Source organism: Cottoperca gobio, chromosome 16, assembly GCF_900634415.1.
Source record: "Cottoperca gobio chromosome 16, fCotGob3.1, whole genome shotgun sequence".
NCBI lineage: Eukaryota > Metazoa > Chordata > Actinopteri > Perciformes > Bovichtidae > Cottoperca > Cottoperca gobio.
Genome location: NC_041370.1, coordinates 13,171,923 through 13,189,728, shown reverse-complemented (window position 1 = coordinate 13,189,728; position 17,806 = coordinate 13,171,923). Strand labels below are relative to the sequence as shown.

At 40.0% G+C, this 17,806-nt stretch overlaps 1 protein-coding gene and 2 long non-coding RNA genes across 4 annotated transcripts; 1 reads left to right on the top strand and 2 right to left on the bottom strand.

Annotated features, from left to right (window-relative positions):
• Positions 1–1,120: 1,120 nt before the first annotated feature.
• On the top strand, positions 1,121–6,863 carry fxyd5 (FXYD domain containing ion transport regulator 5). Of its 2 annotated transcripts, XM_029451485.1 has the most exons (10): positions 1,136–1,363; positions 2,682–2,727; positions 3,875–3,973; positions 4,449–4,592; positions 4,680–4,730; positions 5,291–5,356; positions 5,759–5,788; positions 5,869–5,943; positions 6,045–6,090; positions 6,580–6,863. In XM_029451485.1, exons 1-10 carry the CDS (start codon positions 1,307–1,309, stop codon positions 6,602–6,604), a joined length of 639 nt encoding a protein of 212 aa, XP_029307345.1. In that variant the 5' UTR covers positions 1,136–1,306; the 3' UTR covers positions 6,605–6,863. The 2 variants fall into 2 exon arrangements, with proteins under 2 accessions (XP_029307346.1, XP_029307345.1); XM_029451486.1 differs by lacking the exon at positions 4,449–4,592 and having other exon boundaries at positions 1,121–1,363.
• A 405-nt stretch (positions 6,864–7,268) lies between these two features.
• LOC115021218 (uncharacterized) lies at positions 7,269–11,833 on the bottom strand. Its single transcript, XR_003833706.1, has 4 exons — positions 11,773–11,833; positions 11,564–11,632; positions 11,304–11,346; positions 7,269–10,129 (listed from the first exon to the last, which is right to left on the bottom strand). It is a non-coding gene; the product is annotated as an uncharacterized LOC115021218 (long non-coding RNA).
• Positions 11,834–12,480: 647 nt separating this feature from the next.
• Positions 12,481–17,786, bottom strand: LOC115021254 (uncharacterized). Its single transcript, XR_003833709.1, has 4 exons — positions 17,565–17,786; positions 13,791–13,851; positions 13,320–13,355; positions 12,481–12,515 (listed from the first exon to the last, which is right to left on the bottom strand). It is a non-coding gene; the product is annotated as an uncharacterized LOC115021254 (long non-coding RNA).
• Between the last annotated feature and the right edge of the window lie 20 nt (positions 17,787–17,806).

Sequence of the window (17,806 nt, the reverse complement as noted above, 5' to 3'; positions counted from 1 at the left end):
TATGGCCTATAACAATCCACAAAAGTAAAATAAAATGAATTTGCTGACTTCAACACTATGCTTCTAAGTGATGGGAACCTTCATAGAAATGCAGTGGAGTCAAAAGTACAAAATGTAAGTGTGCTTTACTGTCCAACACGTTCTACTTATCATATTTGTGTACAAGCAGATTGTGATTGGTTACCTACAACATACTACAGTAGGATTGACTAAAAGCATAAAATGAGCAACCACTTATTTTTGTTTTGCATCTGAAAACCACTGTGTTAAGGCTGCTCATTATAAAGTGCTAACAATTTATTTAGAGAAACCATAGAATTGTGAGTGAGGACAAGCTGATCCAAAAGCACTCTGGACAAAGAATGTCCTCTGCTCGTGTGGATGAATTGCAGGCTTTGTCTGCTGTAACAGTCTGGATGTGTGCTTCTGTTAGGTCATGCTGGTGGGTCACAATCACACCAATCCTGCAGCCTTGAAGAAATAGTAAAAAAATTTGACAAAAAACCCACAGATGTGTCTCAGGTTAAACTGCAACTCAACGTGATCATGAAAGAGATATATCTTTTTTATAAATATCTTTTTTAAATATACTCAAAATGTGCTTCTTTATGCTTTTTGAAAATGTTGGTATTCAAAGTAAAGAATATAGCCATAGTTATTTACAGCTACACATATTTTAGAACATCCTCAATATCAGTGTGTTCAATGGAGGATATTTAATAAAACTCTTAAAAAAACTCACCAATAAAAGGCAGACAATGATTAGTCCAACAGTATTGCATTTTATATATATATATATATATATATATATATATATATATATATATATATATATATATATCAACAGTTTCTCATTAAAACAAGGTCATCCATATCTTGTTTGTGAGACAGCAACATGATGACAGCTGGACCTGTGGACAGAAAAGATTGTTTAAACATGGAAAAAGACAGCAAGCTAGACGGGATGACAGACAGGCAAAACACACATACAATAGAAACAATAAACAGGTACAATAAAAGACAGTATACTGAAGGGAGAACAGAAATAAAGTAGGACGACAAGCTGCCGTGCTGAGAGAAGGCTGAACTGCAGACAGAGATCATAGCAGAGTGAAAGACTGGAAGGCAAAGAACAAGAAGGAGGAGGCCATGTCATGAGAAAGAGTGGGTGAGCGAGAGAATGAAAGACTGAAACAGAGTTCAGACAATTGGATGAGGAAGTACTGAGAGCATGTACATGGGTGTGGTTGGTTAGCCGTTAGCCCATCAGCCTTTCCGAAGTGACATACAGAGGAGAGCGGCGTGGATGATGAGGCTGTGGATGAACCTCGGCACTCGGGGAGCTCGCAGGATGGATACTAAGGTAAGCATAATAGCCTGGATGAATGACTAAATATGAGAAGGCTGAGAGGTATTTTGGTGAGGTGGACTGAAAGGAGAGATTGATGGAGGATGACAGACAAACGGATGAACAGACAGACGGAGAGTGAGTGAAAGTGCTAGATGTGACAAATAGGCAGGCAGGTCAGGCTAGGGGAAGGGAAAGACGCCTGTACAGCCCAGGGGACACAGGCCTCATCTTGACATATGCTCTGGAGTGAAATGAAGATTGGCATGACCTGCTAATCTGAGCTGTCACAACTCATGACGGCCACAGACGCTCACCTGTCACACTGCTCCAAGCCCGGAGGACGAGCTGCCACCAGGATAGGTCAAAGATCGAGATTAATTTTCTGCTGGGGGTGGATTCAACCCGAGCCACTGGCCTAGACTTCCATTCGTCACTCTACCTGCCTCTGCTCGGCAGCTGCTGTTCTCTGTATTTTTATAAAAGCATGCAATATTGGACAGCTTTTTGCCTACATCTGTTTTTATATAGTGTTTTGTTTCAAGCTAGGGGCAATATGTTGTGAGGGGGTGGAACAAGTATGTTTTTCCACTGATTCAGACAATGCTGCTCACCAGTACAGGAGTATCATTATGCTAAAAGAAGTTGTTTTGACACATCCTCCAATGCAACTTATTTTAAATTGGTGACAGTAGGAAACTTAAAAAATGTGATGAAGTTTGATCAATAGTGCCACAAAGTTCAGCACAGACACGTGTGGGAGGATTGCATACACAATGTGCGGCCTCAATCACTCATTTTTTGACAAATGAATAAGATAAATGTGGATTTTACAAAGTTTGACATTCAAAGTAAGAATGTTATGTATTCACGCCGCGTGAAGAGTGGGAGATGTTGCTGCCTTTGTGCTTTAAGAGGAAGGAGAAGTAGCCATGTGGTCCTCAACCTCAATAAGTGCAACTTCCTGTCTGTTAAATTTGCATAGCACAAAATGTTCCTGTGTGAATGCTCTGTCGCTTCAATCCTTAATTACGTTTTTTATGCATGTTCACCTTGTTCCCTGGTTAGACAATTGTAACATCAGAAGCGTGGCCAAACATGAATTAACTGTCTTTCTGTATGCTAATGAGCAGACATTTGTCTGGATGTTGTGTATCAGGCTTTGGGTTACTTTGCAGAGTTTGGATAAGGTGATAAACACAGATTGTGATAAAGCTGCACAAGTTGAAATACAATTTGTTAAGACATCAGTTGAGATACAACTTGGTTCATACTTTCTTGCATCATTGTTTCACCTCCTCTCCCCATAATATGTTTTTTTTCTTCCTTTCAGATTTATTTGACCTCTTTGACCTTCTTCCTGCTTGTCATGTTAAAAGGTGAGTGTATTGAGACAATTGAGTTTAAAGCAAGTCGTAGCTTTTGCTGAACAGCAACCAATTACAACAACAGGATAATGCTATGCTAAAACAGAAATGTTCAAATTCAGCTTTACAGTAGTAGAGGTGGCAAAGTGTCATAAGGTCAGTAATTAAACTCACTAATGTCAGGTATACAGCAATATGTATCTAGCGTTTGCCAACATTAGCCAAAATAAGCTAATAGTCATACCAGATGAGGTAAGACTGTAGCAGCAAAGCGCCTGAGTGTATTGAATTGCACAAGGGTGTGTTTTATTTCTCACGAAAGTTCAACATATTGCTTGTAAGAGGAATAATGTGTTATTTCTTCTTTCAGTAGTGTGCCACTTTAAACTGCAGTTTACATACTAGCAACTTAAAAGGGTGCACCATCTGTTTAGTATGTCACTTCCATAAAATTAGGGGACTTGTAAGAGACAGATTTTTAAAAGGAATAGGCAAAATTGAGTATACATTATACTGTGGATCCTAATGTGGGCTTGGAAGACTGAAGGTCCAACTTTATATCATATAGTGGAGCTCAGACTAAAGAACTTAGAACTACAGATTACTTTAATAAAAGGTTTACAGCAAACAAACACCACACGCAATATATCGGGTACATAAAAAAATAGAATCAGCTATAAATTTTAACACCCTTAGTCAAGTTTCCTGCATATGGGTTCATTAAAGTAGTTAGAATCACAGCATTAGCCCGAGAAAGTAGAAGTTTTGTAGAGTTTCAGCACTAATTGGAAGGTGCTGAGTGAGTAAACAGACAACGGGCTCACTGTCCCGCAGGCTCACACAACAATCCAGCTCTGTTGTAGCCAGAGGTTTTGTAAGAGCTACTTCTTTGTAACTGTGCTGCACTGCCCCACTCATAGGACTATTACTGTGGCATACTCTCAGTGCATCTGCAGGCCTCTCTCCCCTGCATGGCCAGACACATTCTCTAGTCTGGCCTCTGCCAGGAATACATCACAGCATTGTTTGAGAAAGTCACTGGGGTAAACAACACTGCTCTTTGTTCTTCCTGTAAAGTTTAGTGTATCGAGGACTCGCTGTGAGGCTTCATCTGACTTGTGTTTTTGGTGATTAAAATGTGTCTTTCCCCCCCCCGCAGTGTCAAGGGCTCAGACTCCCACAACCGTGGATCAAATGGAGTCTGTGAGCAACAATATTGCAAGCTTAACAACAATGCCCGCTGCTTCGACTCCCACTGGTACGCTACTCGTGGCTATCCTGAAAAAAAAGACACTTTGCAGCCTCCTCAGTGTGGAGTTTTCATTTTTTACACTTACTATCCATATTCATATATGTTAGTCATAAATATTATTTCTAAACTTGTATCTATCAATCTGCCTGCCTGTCTAGTGGTGGAGGAGAGAAGTTGGTCGTGGTGGAGCCAAATGTAACTTTTTATACACTTTTATTTATTTATTTTATAAATTCATCATATGGTTAGTGTATAAAATCGTAATCTGTAAAGTAACATAGCTGAAGAGAAAAAACAGCAACATCTATCTATCTATCTATCTATCTATCTATCTATCTATCTATCTATCTATCTATCTATCTATCTATCTATCTATCTATCTATCTATCTATCTATCTATTCATCTATTCATCTCATTTCATGACAAAAGGTAAGGCGTCTTTCAGTTACATTTAATTCAGTTGCTTTCTTGATGAAACAGGAAAAGGAGCGGTGAGCAGAGTCACCAGAGATGCTGACTCCTCCCCAGAAACTCCCCCTGCAAAACGAACCACAAGCCAGCACATTAGCGGCACCAGCAAACCAGTCAATGTCAACACCACCAGATCAGATAAGAATTCAACAGGTAGTCTGGTGTGTTGTTAGTGCCGTATACGTGACACCCATAATTTCAATTCAACCTAATGTGATTTTTATGTTTCTGTCCCTTTAGCTCCCATTGAGGGAACAACAACACTGCAAAAAAAGGTCACACCACCTCCAGGTAACAATCTGCACCATCACCCTCACATGTTTAAACACCCATTGAGTTTGGCTGATGGATAGACCGTGAGCACTCCAGCAGGCTATAACATTCCCTCACACCAATAGCAAAGGCTTGCAGTAAGCTTTCTCCCTTTAGGAACTAATTATGAGGTAATTAGAAAATGTTAAACTCCCTGTCCTTGTTGAGATACAGTACAGAGGAGTATTTCTGCTCGATTTTACAGCACTGGGGAAAGCGAGAGAACTAGAGTGAGAGCGACAGAGAGAGCACTGATATGATTTAAAAAGTGCCAGCCTAAATTTCCTAAGAGAGCCATTCTACTGAAATATTCAGAAATTCAATTAAAAATAGAGTTAAACATAGGAATGCACCTAGAATTTAATGAGAAATAATTATGTATGGACTCGAATGGCAAAGATAAGGAGACCATATGCTCCGATATACAAAACTATGCTTTCGCATTATTCTTTGCATTAAATACAGAGGTAAAAGGATCCATAACATTAAAAAAAAGTCATGAAAACTAATGTTTAACTGTCTATTTTTTTCATCCACAGTGACATCTTCCCCATCCGTAACTAAGAGAACTACCAAAACTGGGACCCATCAATATGTTGCCTGGGGTGACTAAAAATGTTACTACTCCATAGTTACCTTAAATGCCACAGGCGTTGCAGTTTCACTGTTATCTCATGGCAGACTGACAGTATCACAATTCCCTGTCTTCCGAACAAAACCCATGGCGGAGTGGTAGAATAGAGCACCTCACGTCCTCTCTTGCCAACAGATTAATGCTTGATTGTACCTTATACAAGAAGAGATAAGATATTTGTGTCCTCATGCTGTACTGGCTTACCATAGATAGGGTTTTGATACACCACCAACAGCATGCCAGTGGGGCCAGTAGATCTGTCATGCTATCTCTGACTGTTGGTCCCCGGTGATCCTCTCTCCTTTTTTTCTTCCTGTGTGTTCAACATTCAAACTTAATGCAATACTTTTCTTTCTGCTTGTACTTCTTATAGACTCGGAGTGGGATGAAGATTTCACCTATGGTAAGAAGCTACATTTGACAATTTTCTTGTGTTATTACCTGTTGTGTCTATGGTGTTTCAATCGTGTTTTATGTGTCCAGATTATAAATCCCTGCGCTATGCTGGACTGTCCATTGCAGCAGTACTTTTCATCGTGGGCATCATGATCATTGGCTGTAAGTATGGCTCTGAAAGCCACTTTTGTCATTTGTAAACTACTGTAATTGTAATTGTATTCAACTGGCCTGCTCACTGTTTTGCTTATCTCTGACTGTAGGTGGCAGGGTCTGTCGCCTACCCAGCTGTCACAAGAGGTCATCTAAGTAAGTTCTTACAGCTTTTTATTTCAATAATTCTAGTGACTGTTAAAATTATGTATTTTTTGCCATGTTTGAGAGGTGCATGATTAGCCCAAGTGCTGAATAATTTAAGACAATGAAAGCTGCCGGACAAAAGCGATGTTTGACTAAATTACAGTCCGTGTGCATGAAGGGCAGCCGTGCTTATAACACGCCGTTAGGAAAACTGCGGTTGAATGAGTTAAGTAATTTATATCACAGGCTACTGGGTGATATATGGCGAACAATCAGTCACTTCAGACATATAATAGCTCAACAGAATGCTGACTAAAATCTCTGTGATGATTAATAAATCAAAAGGATTATGATTAAGCTATTTGTTGGGCGAAACTGTAACTGCAACAGCTGCAAAGCACATTATTTATTTTCCTTACAGTTGAATATTTGTGCTTGATATAATTCATTGCTTAAATAGTGCCTGATTCTTGAACTGTTCTGTTTTTTTTTGTCCAGATCATATCGAGTAGCCCAAGGCTAAAGAGAGCATGTGTACATTGATACAAGCGCAGAGCTAAGAAACCAACCAGGACTTCATCACGGGGAAAAAACATGTGCGTGTGAATGTGGATTGACTGACTGTACGCTGCTTGGTAACAGTGACAAAGAAAAACACTCAATAAACATAAATGATTCATGTTGAAGAAAAAAAAGTGACATTCGCTTAATCTTTGTCAAATGTAATTTCTATACTTGGAAAACTGCACTAAAAAAGTAAAGTGATTATTTATCTTGGCAAATGATGGAGATGATTCATATTTGAATCACACCTTCAACCATGAAGCGGGCTTGTTTCTAATGACCTTTTTATCTTATAACTGATAACACAGCCATAGGCAGTGTCTCACAGGATTATTATTAAAGGTTATGAAGAATAACCCCGCAACATCCCATGTTTGACAATCTCGCACACCACTTATGTTTTGTCAGGATCTAAAACTGAGAGCTGGGTCACTTCCTCTTCCTGATAAACACTGCATGCTCTTCACACTTTCAATCTCAACAAAAACGTGATGTTTAGTAAGGGGTGTCTAAGCCTCTTAGTGGCTCTATGCTTGTAAGTGAGTAAAGCCCTAGATTAAACACGATCCACTGGCGCATAATCTTTGCATCCATATGGCATCAAAATGATGCAGACAACAAAATGGGAGAAACCAAGCAAATTTTTATAAAAGATTTCATGTCAAAATCAATACAGAGTTCAGCATACCTACATAATATACAGCAGTATTCACTGTTCTAATTGCTATCAGAACAAAATCAAAGAGAGAGCAGATGTGCAAACAATCGATTCATGGTATATTATGACCGCAATTGTTTTCTTTTAAGAGAGATATATATATTTTGTAAATAATTATATAACGAAAAACAGATGTGAATGCCCTTGGCACAAATAATACATACAGTGTGAGTACATCTGGTTATGCAAGTGCATACGAACATGTGTATTCAACATTAAGTCATAAGTAATATTTTACATAAGAGTTTTTGGCAAATACCTGACTCTCACCCACCACAAACATTTTTTTAAATGAACAGTGGAGATAAGACATCACCCCTTAACAAGTGTATAAAAAGACCATTTCACCAAACACAATATTCTTTTTCCATCAAGAGACACAATGCAAATATATAGGTCTGTAAATCTGTAAATACATACAATATATTATATAAGTTATACAAAAGGCTAGAATAATTGCGCAAGGTCAGGCAATGCCTTTAGTACGGTGGCCCTGAAAGAGCTACACGATACATCTTTAGAAAACACATGCAACTAGACAAGACACAAATAAAATGGAGCAAACATCCTGCACATGCACATTTAAACACAAGAATGCTGCACGAACGTGCATTTGTAGCACGTTTCTTGATTTGGTTCTGTATTTGCAGCAGGGTTTTTTCTAAATGCGTGTCATGTGTGGTCCCATTGATTAAGAGGTTTTCTTCATTTGCTTACGTTAAGTCTCTTTGCATAGGTTTTCTTAAGTTGCAGTGCATTGACTTCTCAGGGACACCGTACACTATCCTGTAAAGAAAACAAATGAGCCAGTTCAAAAAAGAAAAAAAGAAAAATCTGAACCTTTTCCACATCCCATTGAAAAACAAACAAAAGCTCAACGTCTACATGTGTTACATTTACAGATGTAGGGTCACAGTAGAGCGGCTTTACATGGGGGAATAAGTGAGTAGAGTTTGGTTACATGCGAGAAACAGGCTGGACTAAATACTGTATTTCTCTTTGGAGTCTTTTTGCTTTCTGCAATTTGGAGAAGAAGAAAAAAACCTTGAAAAGAAAATACTCAAATGTTATTCCATTGTGGTTTGTTAGTCCAACAGAAATACTGAATATGAGTGAATATTATTTAAGACATGGGGAAAAAAACTGAAATGTTTTGTACTGCAATTTTTGTCCAATTGTCCTCGAATTGAAATGCTGACACATATTGAAGGCTTATGGGGCAATGCTACGCTTTTGAGAAATAACACATACTGTACAAACAGTGCTCAAATACCAACAGAAAAACAAACGCACAAACAATAAATCACATCTGCCAATTTGTTTGTGTTAAATAAATTGGGATGCATCATTTTTTAAGGCGACGTCTCAGCACAGACCTATAGCTGCTGCACACCCTGAAGAGGACGTGACTGCACAATTGTTTTTGCTCTCAAGTCAGGCTGGAATAGAGCCAAGCTCTGTCCCCAGTGGCGAGATTAGCTGCAAGATTTAGTGGAGGAGCAAAATAAGATCCTGCTTTGACAAATCCAGCGTTTAACCCCATGTAGCCATTCCCAGTATTGCTTACTCCATTATAAGTGTCTTCATGAAGCCACAAATTAAATACTGTCATGTCGAACGGGAGCATGTCCCATTCCCCTTTAACCTTGGCTACAGAAAGTTCCCTCCACTGTATTTGAACAAATAAGGCAACCAGTGCACAGGGTTCTTGGATAAAAAGCTTTCTTTCACAGGGCATGATTGATTTCCATTTAAATGAAAACAGAGAAGGCATTATACCCCGAGTGTTTGAAACAAAGCCAATGTTGGTATTTTCCCAATCATCCCCAGGACTTTATTTGATTTGTGAGATTATATCCCTCCCTCACACCCAGCTTCTTTCTACCAGTGTGAGACGTTAATCTAACTCTCTACAGCATTCAGAGAGCTACTGTGTTTACAATCTGCAGGACTAAAGTGAAAGCCTTTCAAAACGAAACAGAGAGGGGGGAAAAGAAAAATATCATCCTTCGTGGCGGGCGATTAATTTTCTGCCTTGCAAGAAGATGTTCACACTGGCTATTTCCAATGGTTTCTTTTTTTTACTATGGTTGAGAAGAGGGGAAACAGGTTTTTATCTTATTGCACTGCCTCCTGTCATTCCTAATGGGCCAAGAACAGAAGGTGTCAGACAAGTGAAGTGAGCACTGGGCTGGCTTAGTGTGGATTAGCATTGTTCGTCTCACTCATCGACCATTTACACAAGACAACAGACAGGTCTGTTCCTCATGCCCCAAATCAAACGCAAATACAGTTTCACTGCATAGCTGGTGGGAATAATTTCTTGTTTCAGAATGTTAAAAAAAAAGGGAGCTCTGGCTGTGCTAAATTATCCCTTTTAACAAAAGAAGCTTTAAGCCATATTCACTGTCTTTGATTTGGATTCCTCAAATAGAATCCAATTAGAAGCTTTGAATGCGTTCCAAATGTCCCCGGCTAAATTGCGTGTATGTGGAGTATAAACGGCTGGGACAGAGACAAAAGTATACAGCAGAAAAAACAAACACATATTGTATATGTATTGATAGTGACTTGTGTTGTAGCGAGCTATGAACTGCATGTTGAGAAGTAGGCTGTTGTGCAACGAAGTCTAACTATCCTGAGTCGAAGAGTAGGAGATGACATAGACCGGTGCATTGCTCCTCTCTTGTCTGTCATTAGGACTGCTACCCCACCAGGAACTAGACATCCCCTTTCTGGACCTGCTCTGTAGGCACGGAGTAGATTCTGAAGAGGGAGAGAGGGAGAACAGGCCACAGGAAGGGAAGGGAAGGCAAGGGAAGGGAAAGGAAGGGGAGGGGAGGAGACAGGGCAAAAAACAAAAAGTATGTCACCTTCAAGATACTTTTAGGTTATTTCACAGTTTGTTAGCAGAAAGAAACAAGAAACATCCCTCTGTGTCGGAATTCAGGAAACGACACGTCTGCCTCATGCAGGGCTCTGAGAGGTGCACGGTGACTGCATCACCTCAAAACACAGCTCATCCCCAGGTGGGACTTATAAACTTGGCAAGGCACTGTTGATCCAACAAGGCAGAGGTTGCTGTGTGATTAAGCCTCTTTTTAGCAGAGCGATCAGTCAGCACCAAACACTGCCAGAGCTGGCTGCATCCCCGGGAGGCAGCCAGTAATCCTGCAGAGGAATTTAACCCTTGCAGATTGTCTTGGGTGTCTTCTCTGCAATGGCAGTTCTCCTGCTTCTGCTTGGAGATCTCTGGGGACTAACTTGAACTCTGTAACCTCTCTCACCTGACCTGCAGATCATGTATTACTGCATCGCAGAACAAAAAAAAAACTAATTAGTGTGCAGAAAGCTTTACTAGAACTAACTGCAGGTAAATAAGCAAGGTGTAGAAGGGAGGCAAAACAAGTGTCAAGAGAGCGTCTTTCTGTAGAACTGGTTTAGGCTGTTCTGCTGACAGAGTGCTGTTGGCAGATTGTTGTCATGACGCCAGCATCATGTTTACTGGATTGTTTTATTTCAGAGTCATCTACTTAGGCCTCAGTTGATGAGGTAAGTTTTTGGACAGGTTAGGTCCTGTCCCATTTGGTCATACAGACCCAGCAGCACTGTCTTAAGGCTATTGTTTGATGGCTAACAGGGGAAAGGTTGGAGGTAGAGAGTGCTCAGTGGTGGCAGTGGAGGGCCTTAGGCTGTGAAACTATTTGCTGTACAAGTCCAGACAGGCTCAGATGGGTGGATACTGGTAACGTTTTGCCACCTGAGTGTTTTTGTCTGTTTTTTTTATGCTGGCGAGTTGGGTGAAGTAGGGTTCATTGGCAAGGCAGCAAAAAAACTGTTACCCACCAGACTGGTTCTGTCACTTTCAGGCTGACTAAGCGTAAAGTGGAACATGCATCTCTCAAATATCAATTTTGAAAATGGAGAAATTTGACCTTACCCTTGCTGCCGATTGCGCATGTGGCGTCTTACCAACAGTATGGCTGCAAGAAAGAAAAATAGAAAAAAGGTCACGGTTGCACAAAAGAAAATTCATATTTGCTTAGGTATTAACAGCTTTACAAGGCACACAGGGACTACATAGATTTCAGCCAAGCACCAAAGGGCTTTACAGCAATGTATTTGTCAACTGTGGGAATAAAAACAGGCACTATTTCACATTTCATTACATTATGTCAAAGCAAAACACAGAATACTTACCAACTATTGCAGCGCCTGAAAGAGTCAACATAGCCACAGCAACAATGATGACAATCACGGTGAATTGATCTAAAAGAGAAAAAATAGCAAGTTGGCAATTGTATTAAACAAGCAGTGGTAAGTAAGGTAAGTCGATACCAGTGCATGCTAGTATGCATCCTTCATACTTGTTGATGTACATCATAAATTATAATTAAAATATTTCTCACCTTGTGAGTCTGTTACACCTGTAGCTTTAAATGTACCATCGTGAAGTTTTGGAATGTCTGTGGCAGACGGAAGAAGTGGAAGAAGAGAACAGTTAACTTGAGTTCTGCTGATTCCAGGTGTACTGTACATTTTAACCCCCGACAATACAACCAAAAAAGGAATATGGAATTGAGTCTATGTGCATGGGCTTGTGTCTACAGAGAGGCAGAGGGTCGAGGCTTCAGAGAAAATCGCAACTCCGTGCAGAAAGGCTGCTTCTCCACGAGCCGACTGCCCCGTTTTAAAACAGATCTGTAATTCTATCAAATGTCCATCAAAGCGAAGATGAGGATTGACGGAGAGTGGCGCGCGGAGAGAATGAGAATGCCAATGTTGATTAGCTGACCAGCAGGATGGCGGAGATGGCGACGTGTTCATTGGCCTTTCGGCAGAATCCACAGCACCCCTTCAGGGAGCTAATTGATTCCATTCAGGGTTTAATGGTTGGGAGAAGGGAAAGCAAACAGGGGCCACAGCCCCACTTATTTCACTAGACTACAGCACCCAAAACACAATGCTGACTTGCTGACAATATTTACAGAGGCCATAACCTTCACACTCTCTCCTCTGGGCAGCTGCTGTTAAAAGTGTTTGTAGGTGTGATATGAGGAAACCAGAAAATCCTACTGCACTCCAATCCACTCTGGGAAATGAGGTAATAAACTCACCTGTTAATCCTCATCATCATCATCATCAACTGGACCTGTGAAGTAAGGAGAAATCAGATGCTTGTACAGACAGTACAGAAATGCATGCTTTACAGTGTGAGCACTTTCAAATAATAACAGAGCTCTTTTATCGTACAATAGTCAGGATATAAGCAACACCTTTGATATTTCAGTAACACTATTCATTGAGGGTTTTATCAAGTCAGTTTTAGGAACAAAAAGGTCTGACAGGGAAAAGAAGTTAAAAATATAAATAAGAATCAATATTTTACATAGAAAACCAAAACCCATCTAAAACAACAAAGCTGAAAACAAGAATCCACACCAGTTTACCATCAAGTAAGAAATGGGAGATGGTTGAGAATCTAAAACCTAGGAAATGTGTATTTTCTTTCTAGTCCAGCACGCTGCATTATAAATCTACATTAGGTTTTCAAGTTATTCTGTTTGACATCAAATTCACTAGTTCGCTTCAACAAACATGTCTGGAATGACCCTTGACATCTGTTAATTATTTCATACATGGCCTAAAGGACCGACTAAGATTACCCGACGTCAAAACAAGGACAACATATTGGAACTGAAATTACAGTACGATAATCCCTTTCAAAACATGTTCTTTGTTGTTGCTTATGGGTGTGATCTTTCAGTTGATTTAAATGCTTAATTTGAATCAGATGTACTTATTTGTGTCCCTAAATTACCCTTAATTGGCTTACAGCAAGAACCAGTTCACTTGATTACGTGTTGGATAGCACTATGACAACTGTGCCAAAGCTGATTTATTCATAAAGTGCTGCCGTTTTTCTTTATTTTACAGATAAAGATGCATTACATACCTCCAGTAGCGGATCCTTCAGTCTCTTCTGAAACAGCTGTATGAGAAGGTATAGAGTTAGAATACTTTTACAATACAGGCAATAGTTTTATTCATATGACTGTACAGCACAAAAAGCATTTGGGCAACACTACTTTTAAATGGTATATGTGTATTACGTATATTCAGTGGAGTCTATCTGCTGATATTTTCTGGAATCTTCTATACCAAGAATACAGCACTGAGAATATTGATGATGATCACTGTGCATGTTTTTCTTTAATTGTATTCTTATATCTTATATGTGTGAACCTTCACTGGAGCACCTTCTCCGTTAGGTGGTTTTATAATATAATTCAAAAGGTTGTGCATATATTAATCTGCACAGACAGTTCAAATACATAGGTAGGTGAGAAAAACATGCCGGCGCAGGAATGCATGGACCCTGATTAGATGTTTATCACCTGGAAGCGTCACAGAGATGAGAACATACCAGAAGCAGATGGCAGCAGCAGCAGCAGACACAGGAACAGAAATCGCATCATCTTCAAATGCTGCGGGGGGAAAAGAAACCAAGTTAAAAATATCTGCTATTAATATTCAGCCATTGATGTGTGCAGAATCTTGGTGTTTTGGTTTCGAGATAGGGTGAGATGGAAAGCAGCAATGCTGTCTATTATTGGGACTTGTGTGGCACTTTGAGATTTAGGATCACATACTGCTAGTCAGTGGAAAACCACAATTTCTGAGCCAACAAATTCTTGAACAGTTTTAACTGGTTTGAAGTATGCATGCAAATCTAGATTGTAATCCGAGGTGGGTGGTGGTGAGAGGGTCAGTGAATGACCTTATTTCCCATAGTGCTCAGCAGAAAAACTGCCCTGAGAATTTTGTCACAGTCAGCTGTCAACAAGTGTCCATCCAACATTTTCCCCTCCTTATGCAAAGCCTAAGTGCTATGCCAGGTGTTGCGCAAAAAAAAAGTGTAAAATTAATAAATCTTGCTAAGCAACACTCGTCATGCTAAATAGGCAAGAAAAAGCATGCGCTCGATTTCATTTGAACACATTTGTCCGCTAAATTTATGACATCACAGAAACCAAGTGACATTGGCTGTGGTATATTTGTTTATGTATTGTTGATCTTAAAAGAGAACAGCTTCCTCCTGGCAGAGGGCCCAAAACAAATCCTACCTCTGCTCCCCATCACCACAACATAGATGCGAAGCGCAGATGTTCTTGGGCCACCAAACAAAGCCCCAGCTGTATCCAACACAATATGAATGGGGTTATTTTTAAAGTGGGAAAACATGGGAATGACCTCTCTCCCAGTTGAGCTCCCGGATGAATCCTCATTGGTCAGATTTAGCCATTGAGGTTGGCATGGGATCAGGAACCAGTAGTCATGCAATGTTTGATACTGTGCACAGAGGGAACTATCCCACTGACCTTTGTGCCAAATGCTTTACTGTAGGAGCCTGTTCATTGTTAGCCATGCCCATTGTGTCCTTGTTTCCTTCGTAGTTAATGACTATGTGGAAAGAACGGAGGTGACCCACATTGTTAGGGTGCAGGGCTCTGAGGGACAGCAGCAGCACAAACCCATCCGACACCCCCACACAGCAGTTACCGACTTACTGCTTCCTACTCATTGCTACAATTTAAGGAAGTGGACCATCATCACCGTATGGCGAGAAGATTCTATTTACCATATTTGGTCAATGGAAGTGAAAACGAAAGGAGACATGGGCATTAAGAATGGAGACTAGTTAACATCAGTTTAATCTTTCCATACAGTTTTATGAAAGAGCTATGCATCCGAAAACTGGCCAGAAACTGTAAATGTGATACTTTCATGTGAGACAAATGTCCACCCTGTAGGGCTGCACAAGAACGAGTACAACCCAGTCCACCACAACAAGATTATCTTCATGCTAAATTAGCAGAACAGCATTAAGACTATATAGGAAAAAGATGTTAATCACACAACTGAGGCTGATTGGAAAGAGTGCAGTGTGGGCTGTTTTGGCCTCGTGAATAGCTGCAGTAAATCTCCAAAACGCAAACAACCTAAGAAGCAGCAAATAAAATCCCCTTCTGTATCCAATTTGCTTTTCAGAGTCGCTTTGGGTGAAATAATAAGCCGATCCAATTTGGAAATATTTATCAACCCAGTCCACTCCCTCTGTATCAAAATGAATCCTGACGCCTGTATTATTTTTCAAATTGGGTAATATATTCTTGTACATTTGAATGCCGATTGAATTTGCTCTTTAATACCAGACCCAATTTGCAACATATAATAACCAGAGGCTTGCTTATAAAGCAGACATACCAGCTGACTGCTGGCTAGAGATGCAAAGATCATAGAAGGTAAATGTAAAAATCATAAAACTGTCTGTAGTGCAAGCTAAAAGAAAAAGCATATACTGTACTGTTGCTAGAGGGAGAATTTGTCTTGTTTTTGATCCATCCTCCATGATGCAGTTCTCAACTGACAGGATTAACCCTAAACATCATACCTGTCTGGCCAGGCCAGCCCACAGAACCCCTTAATCTTGTTTACCAGGTTTAATTTTGAATGATGAGCGCTTTCCACTCCTTCCAACCCACCCAGTACAATCTATATCAACAAAACACACGCACAAACAGAGGTTTACTACATGTACATAAGCAGAACTACTTGCAGAGACACGGGCTTATCTTTTTCTCATCTGCTCACACTGATAACAGCGCTCTGCTCAACCACTGTACATCGCTGACAAGACTTCACCACCAGCGATAACGATCACTAACGTGCAAAGATGTTAGAATTACTGTGGCCTAAAGAGTTTGTGAGAAAACAGCCAAGAAAACAATTGATTATTGTGAAGATGTGTCAACACTAAAACAGACACACACAAAAAAAACAATGAGCCGAACAACATAACAGAAAAAAGCACCCAGATCATTTGTTATTCATTGCTATTCAATTCTATAAAAAGTGGTAGCTCACTCTGGTTCAGTGAAGACAGACAATATTCCTATTGAAATGTTTACTCAACTCTGCCATCTGTACCAGAGCCATTTATCTAAGTGAGGTTGATGTATATTCCTTTTCTTCTATAAACATACTCTCCGCTATGCCACTGGACCGCAAACAAAGTAACAAGGAAACAGATGATGAAATGAAAGTAAAACTCACAATACCTCAGTTGGTTCCAATCCGCCACAGTCTGACTACTAACAAGTTATTTCCAATACTATTGTGTTATGAGCGAGTGTCGAGCATCAGGCCAATAAGGCAAACAGTCAAACAACTAAGACACATATTCACTCTCTGTCTCTCTCTCTGTGTCTGTCTCACTCTCTGCGTCTGCGTCTGTCTCTCTCTCTCTCTCTCTCTCTCTCTCTCTCTCTCTCTCTGTATGTGAGTCTCTCTCTCTCTATTTCTGTGTCTCTCTCTCTCCTAAAACAGCAACAACCAGGTACATAGAATGAGGTTTACTTTATCAGATGGAGACAAAGCCGTTTTGGCTTTGTTTTGTTAACAACATTATCACAAGAAATATCCAAAGTCACATTGAGGATTTTCATAGTCCCCATCTATCTGAAAGCAACCTCATCACTCCTCCAGGAAATAAAGTGACACAACATGTGAAAAAAGAAATTCTGTGAAGAAGAGTTGTAAAGAGTTCAACAAATATGTGGTGCCCCTGCTTCACCTCTGACACTCCCTAAGCAAGCAGATTGATTAACAACAGCAGAAAAACACTTTGTTATTGGACTAATATAACAGGTCAAAAAGTTCACTCATGAGCACAATTTGCATAACAAACTTACTAACACAGGAAGTAAGAGATGGGGTGATGCAGTGTGCCAAGCCAGGTTTAAAACACCCTCACCTTCTGTTACCTGCTTCCTTAAGGAAGAAGTTTGATTTTGAATGTTGTGTAATTTTCACATTGACTCACTCTATAACTAACAACATTGCTGTTGTTTAGAGCTGAAATCTCGCTAAGTGAGTTACACTCTTGAGAATGATTGGTTAATAAACAACCCACAATAAATTGGTGAACTTGCTGAGAAAATCTAACAAATAAAGTCCATTATGCTCGTAGTATTTCTGTATTATTACATTACAGCCAAGTACTGAAGACATAATCAATAACCTAATAATAAAAGAAAATGGTCATATTGTAAAACGTGTTACCGTTTGCGGAAGTTTAAGTTTTAAAATAATATTGTGTAACCTCTCTTAGTCTCTGCACGAACATTGACACACTCACCACAGCTGTACGTCGGTCGATGAGAAGATCCAAAGTGAGTGGAGGCGACTCGTTAAGATCAACAGGAAAAGCTTTCTGCAGCTGTGTGGGCCAAATTCAGAGAAACTCTATTCTCACCTACAAGGGGATTCACAGCCACCTCATATGGTGCTGAACTGCCCCTTAAAGTTTGCCTCTCAGTCAAATGTTTGTTACTGCGTAAAATACCTTCACGTGTCAGAACTGATGTTACTATTTTCCTG

Coding starts and splice junctions, on each gene's coding strand:
- fxyd5 (XM_029451485.1), top strand. CDS start 1,307: ATGATGAGGCTGTGGATGAACCTCGGCACTCGGGGAGCTCGCAGGATG. Junction 2,728..3,874: donor CCTGCTTGTCATGTTAAAAG/GTGAGTGTATTG, acceptor CCCCCCCCGCAG/TGTCAAGGGCTCAGACTCCC. Junction 6,091..6,579: donor TGTCACAAGAGGTCATCTAA/GTAAGTTCTTAC, acceptor TTTTTTGTCCAG/ATCATATCGAGTAGCCCAAG.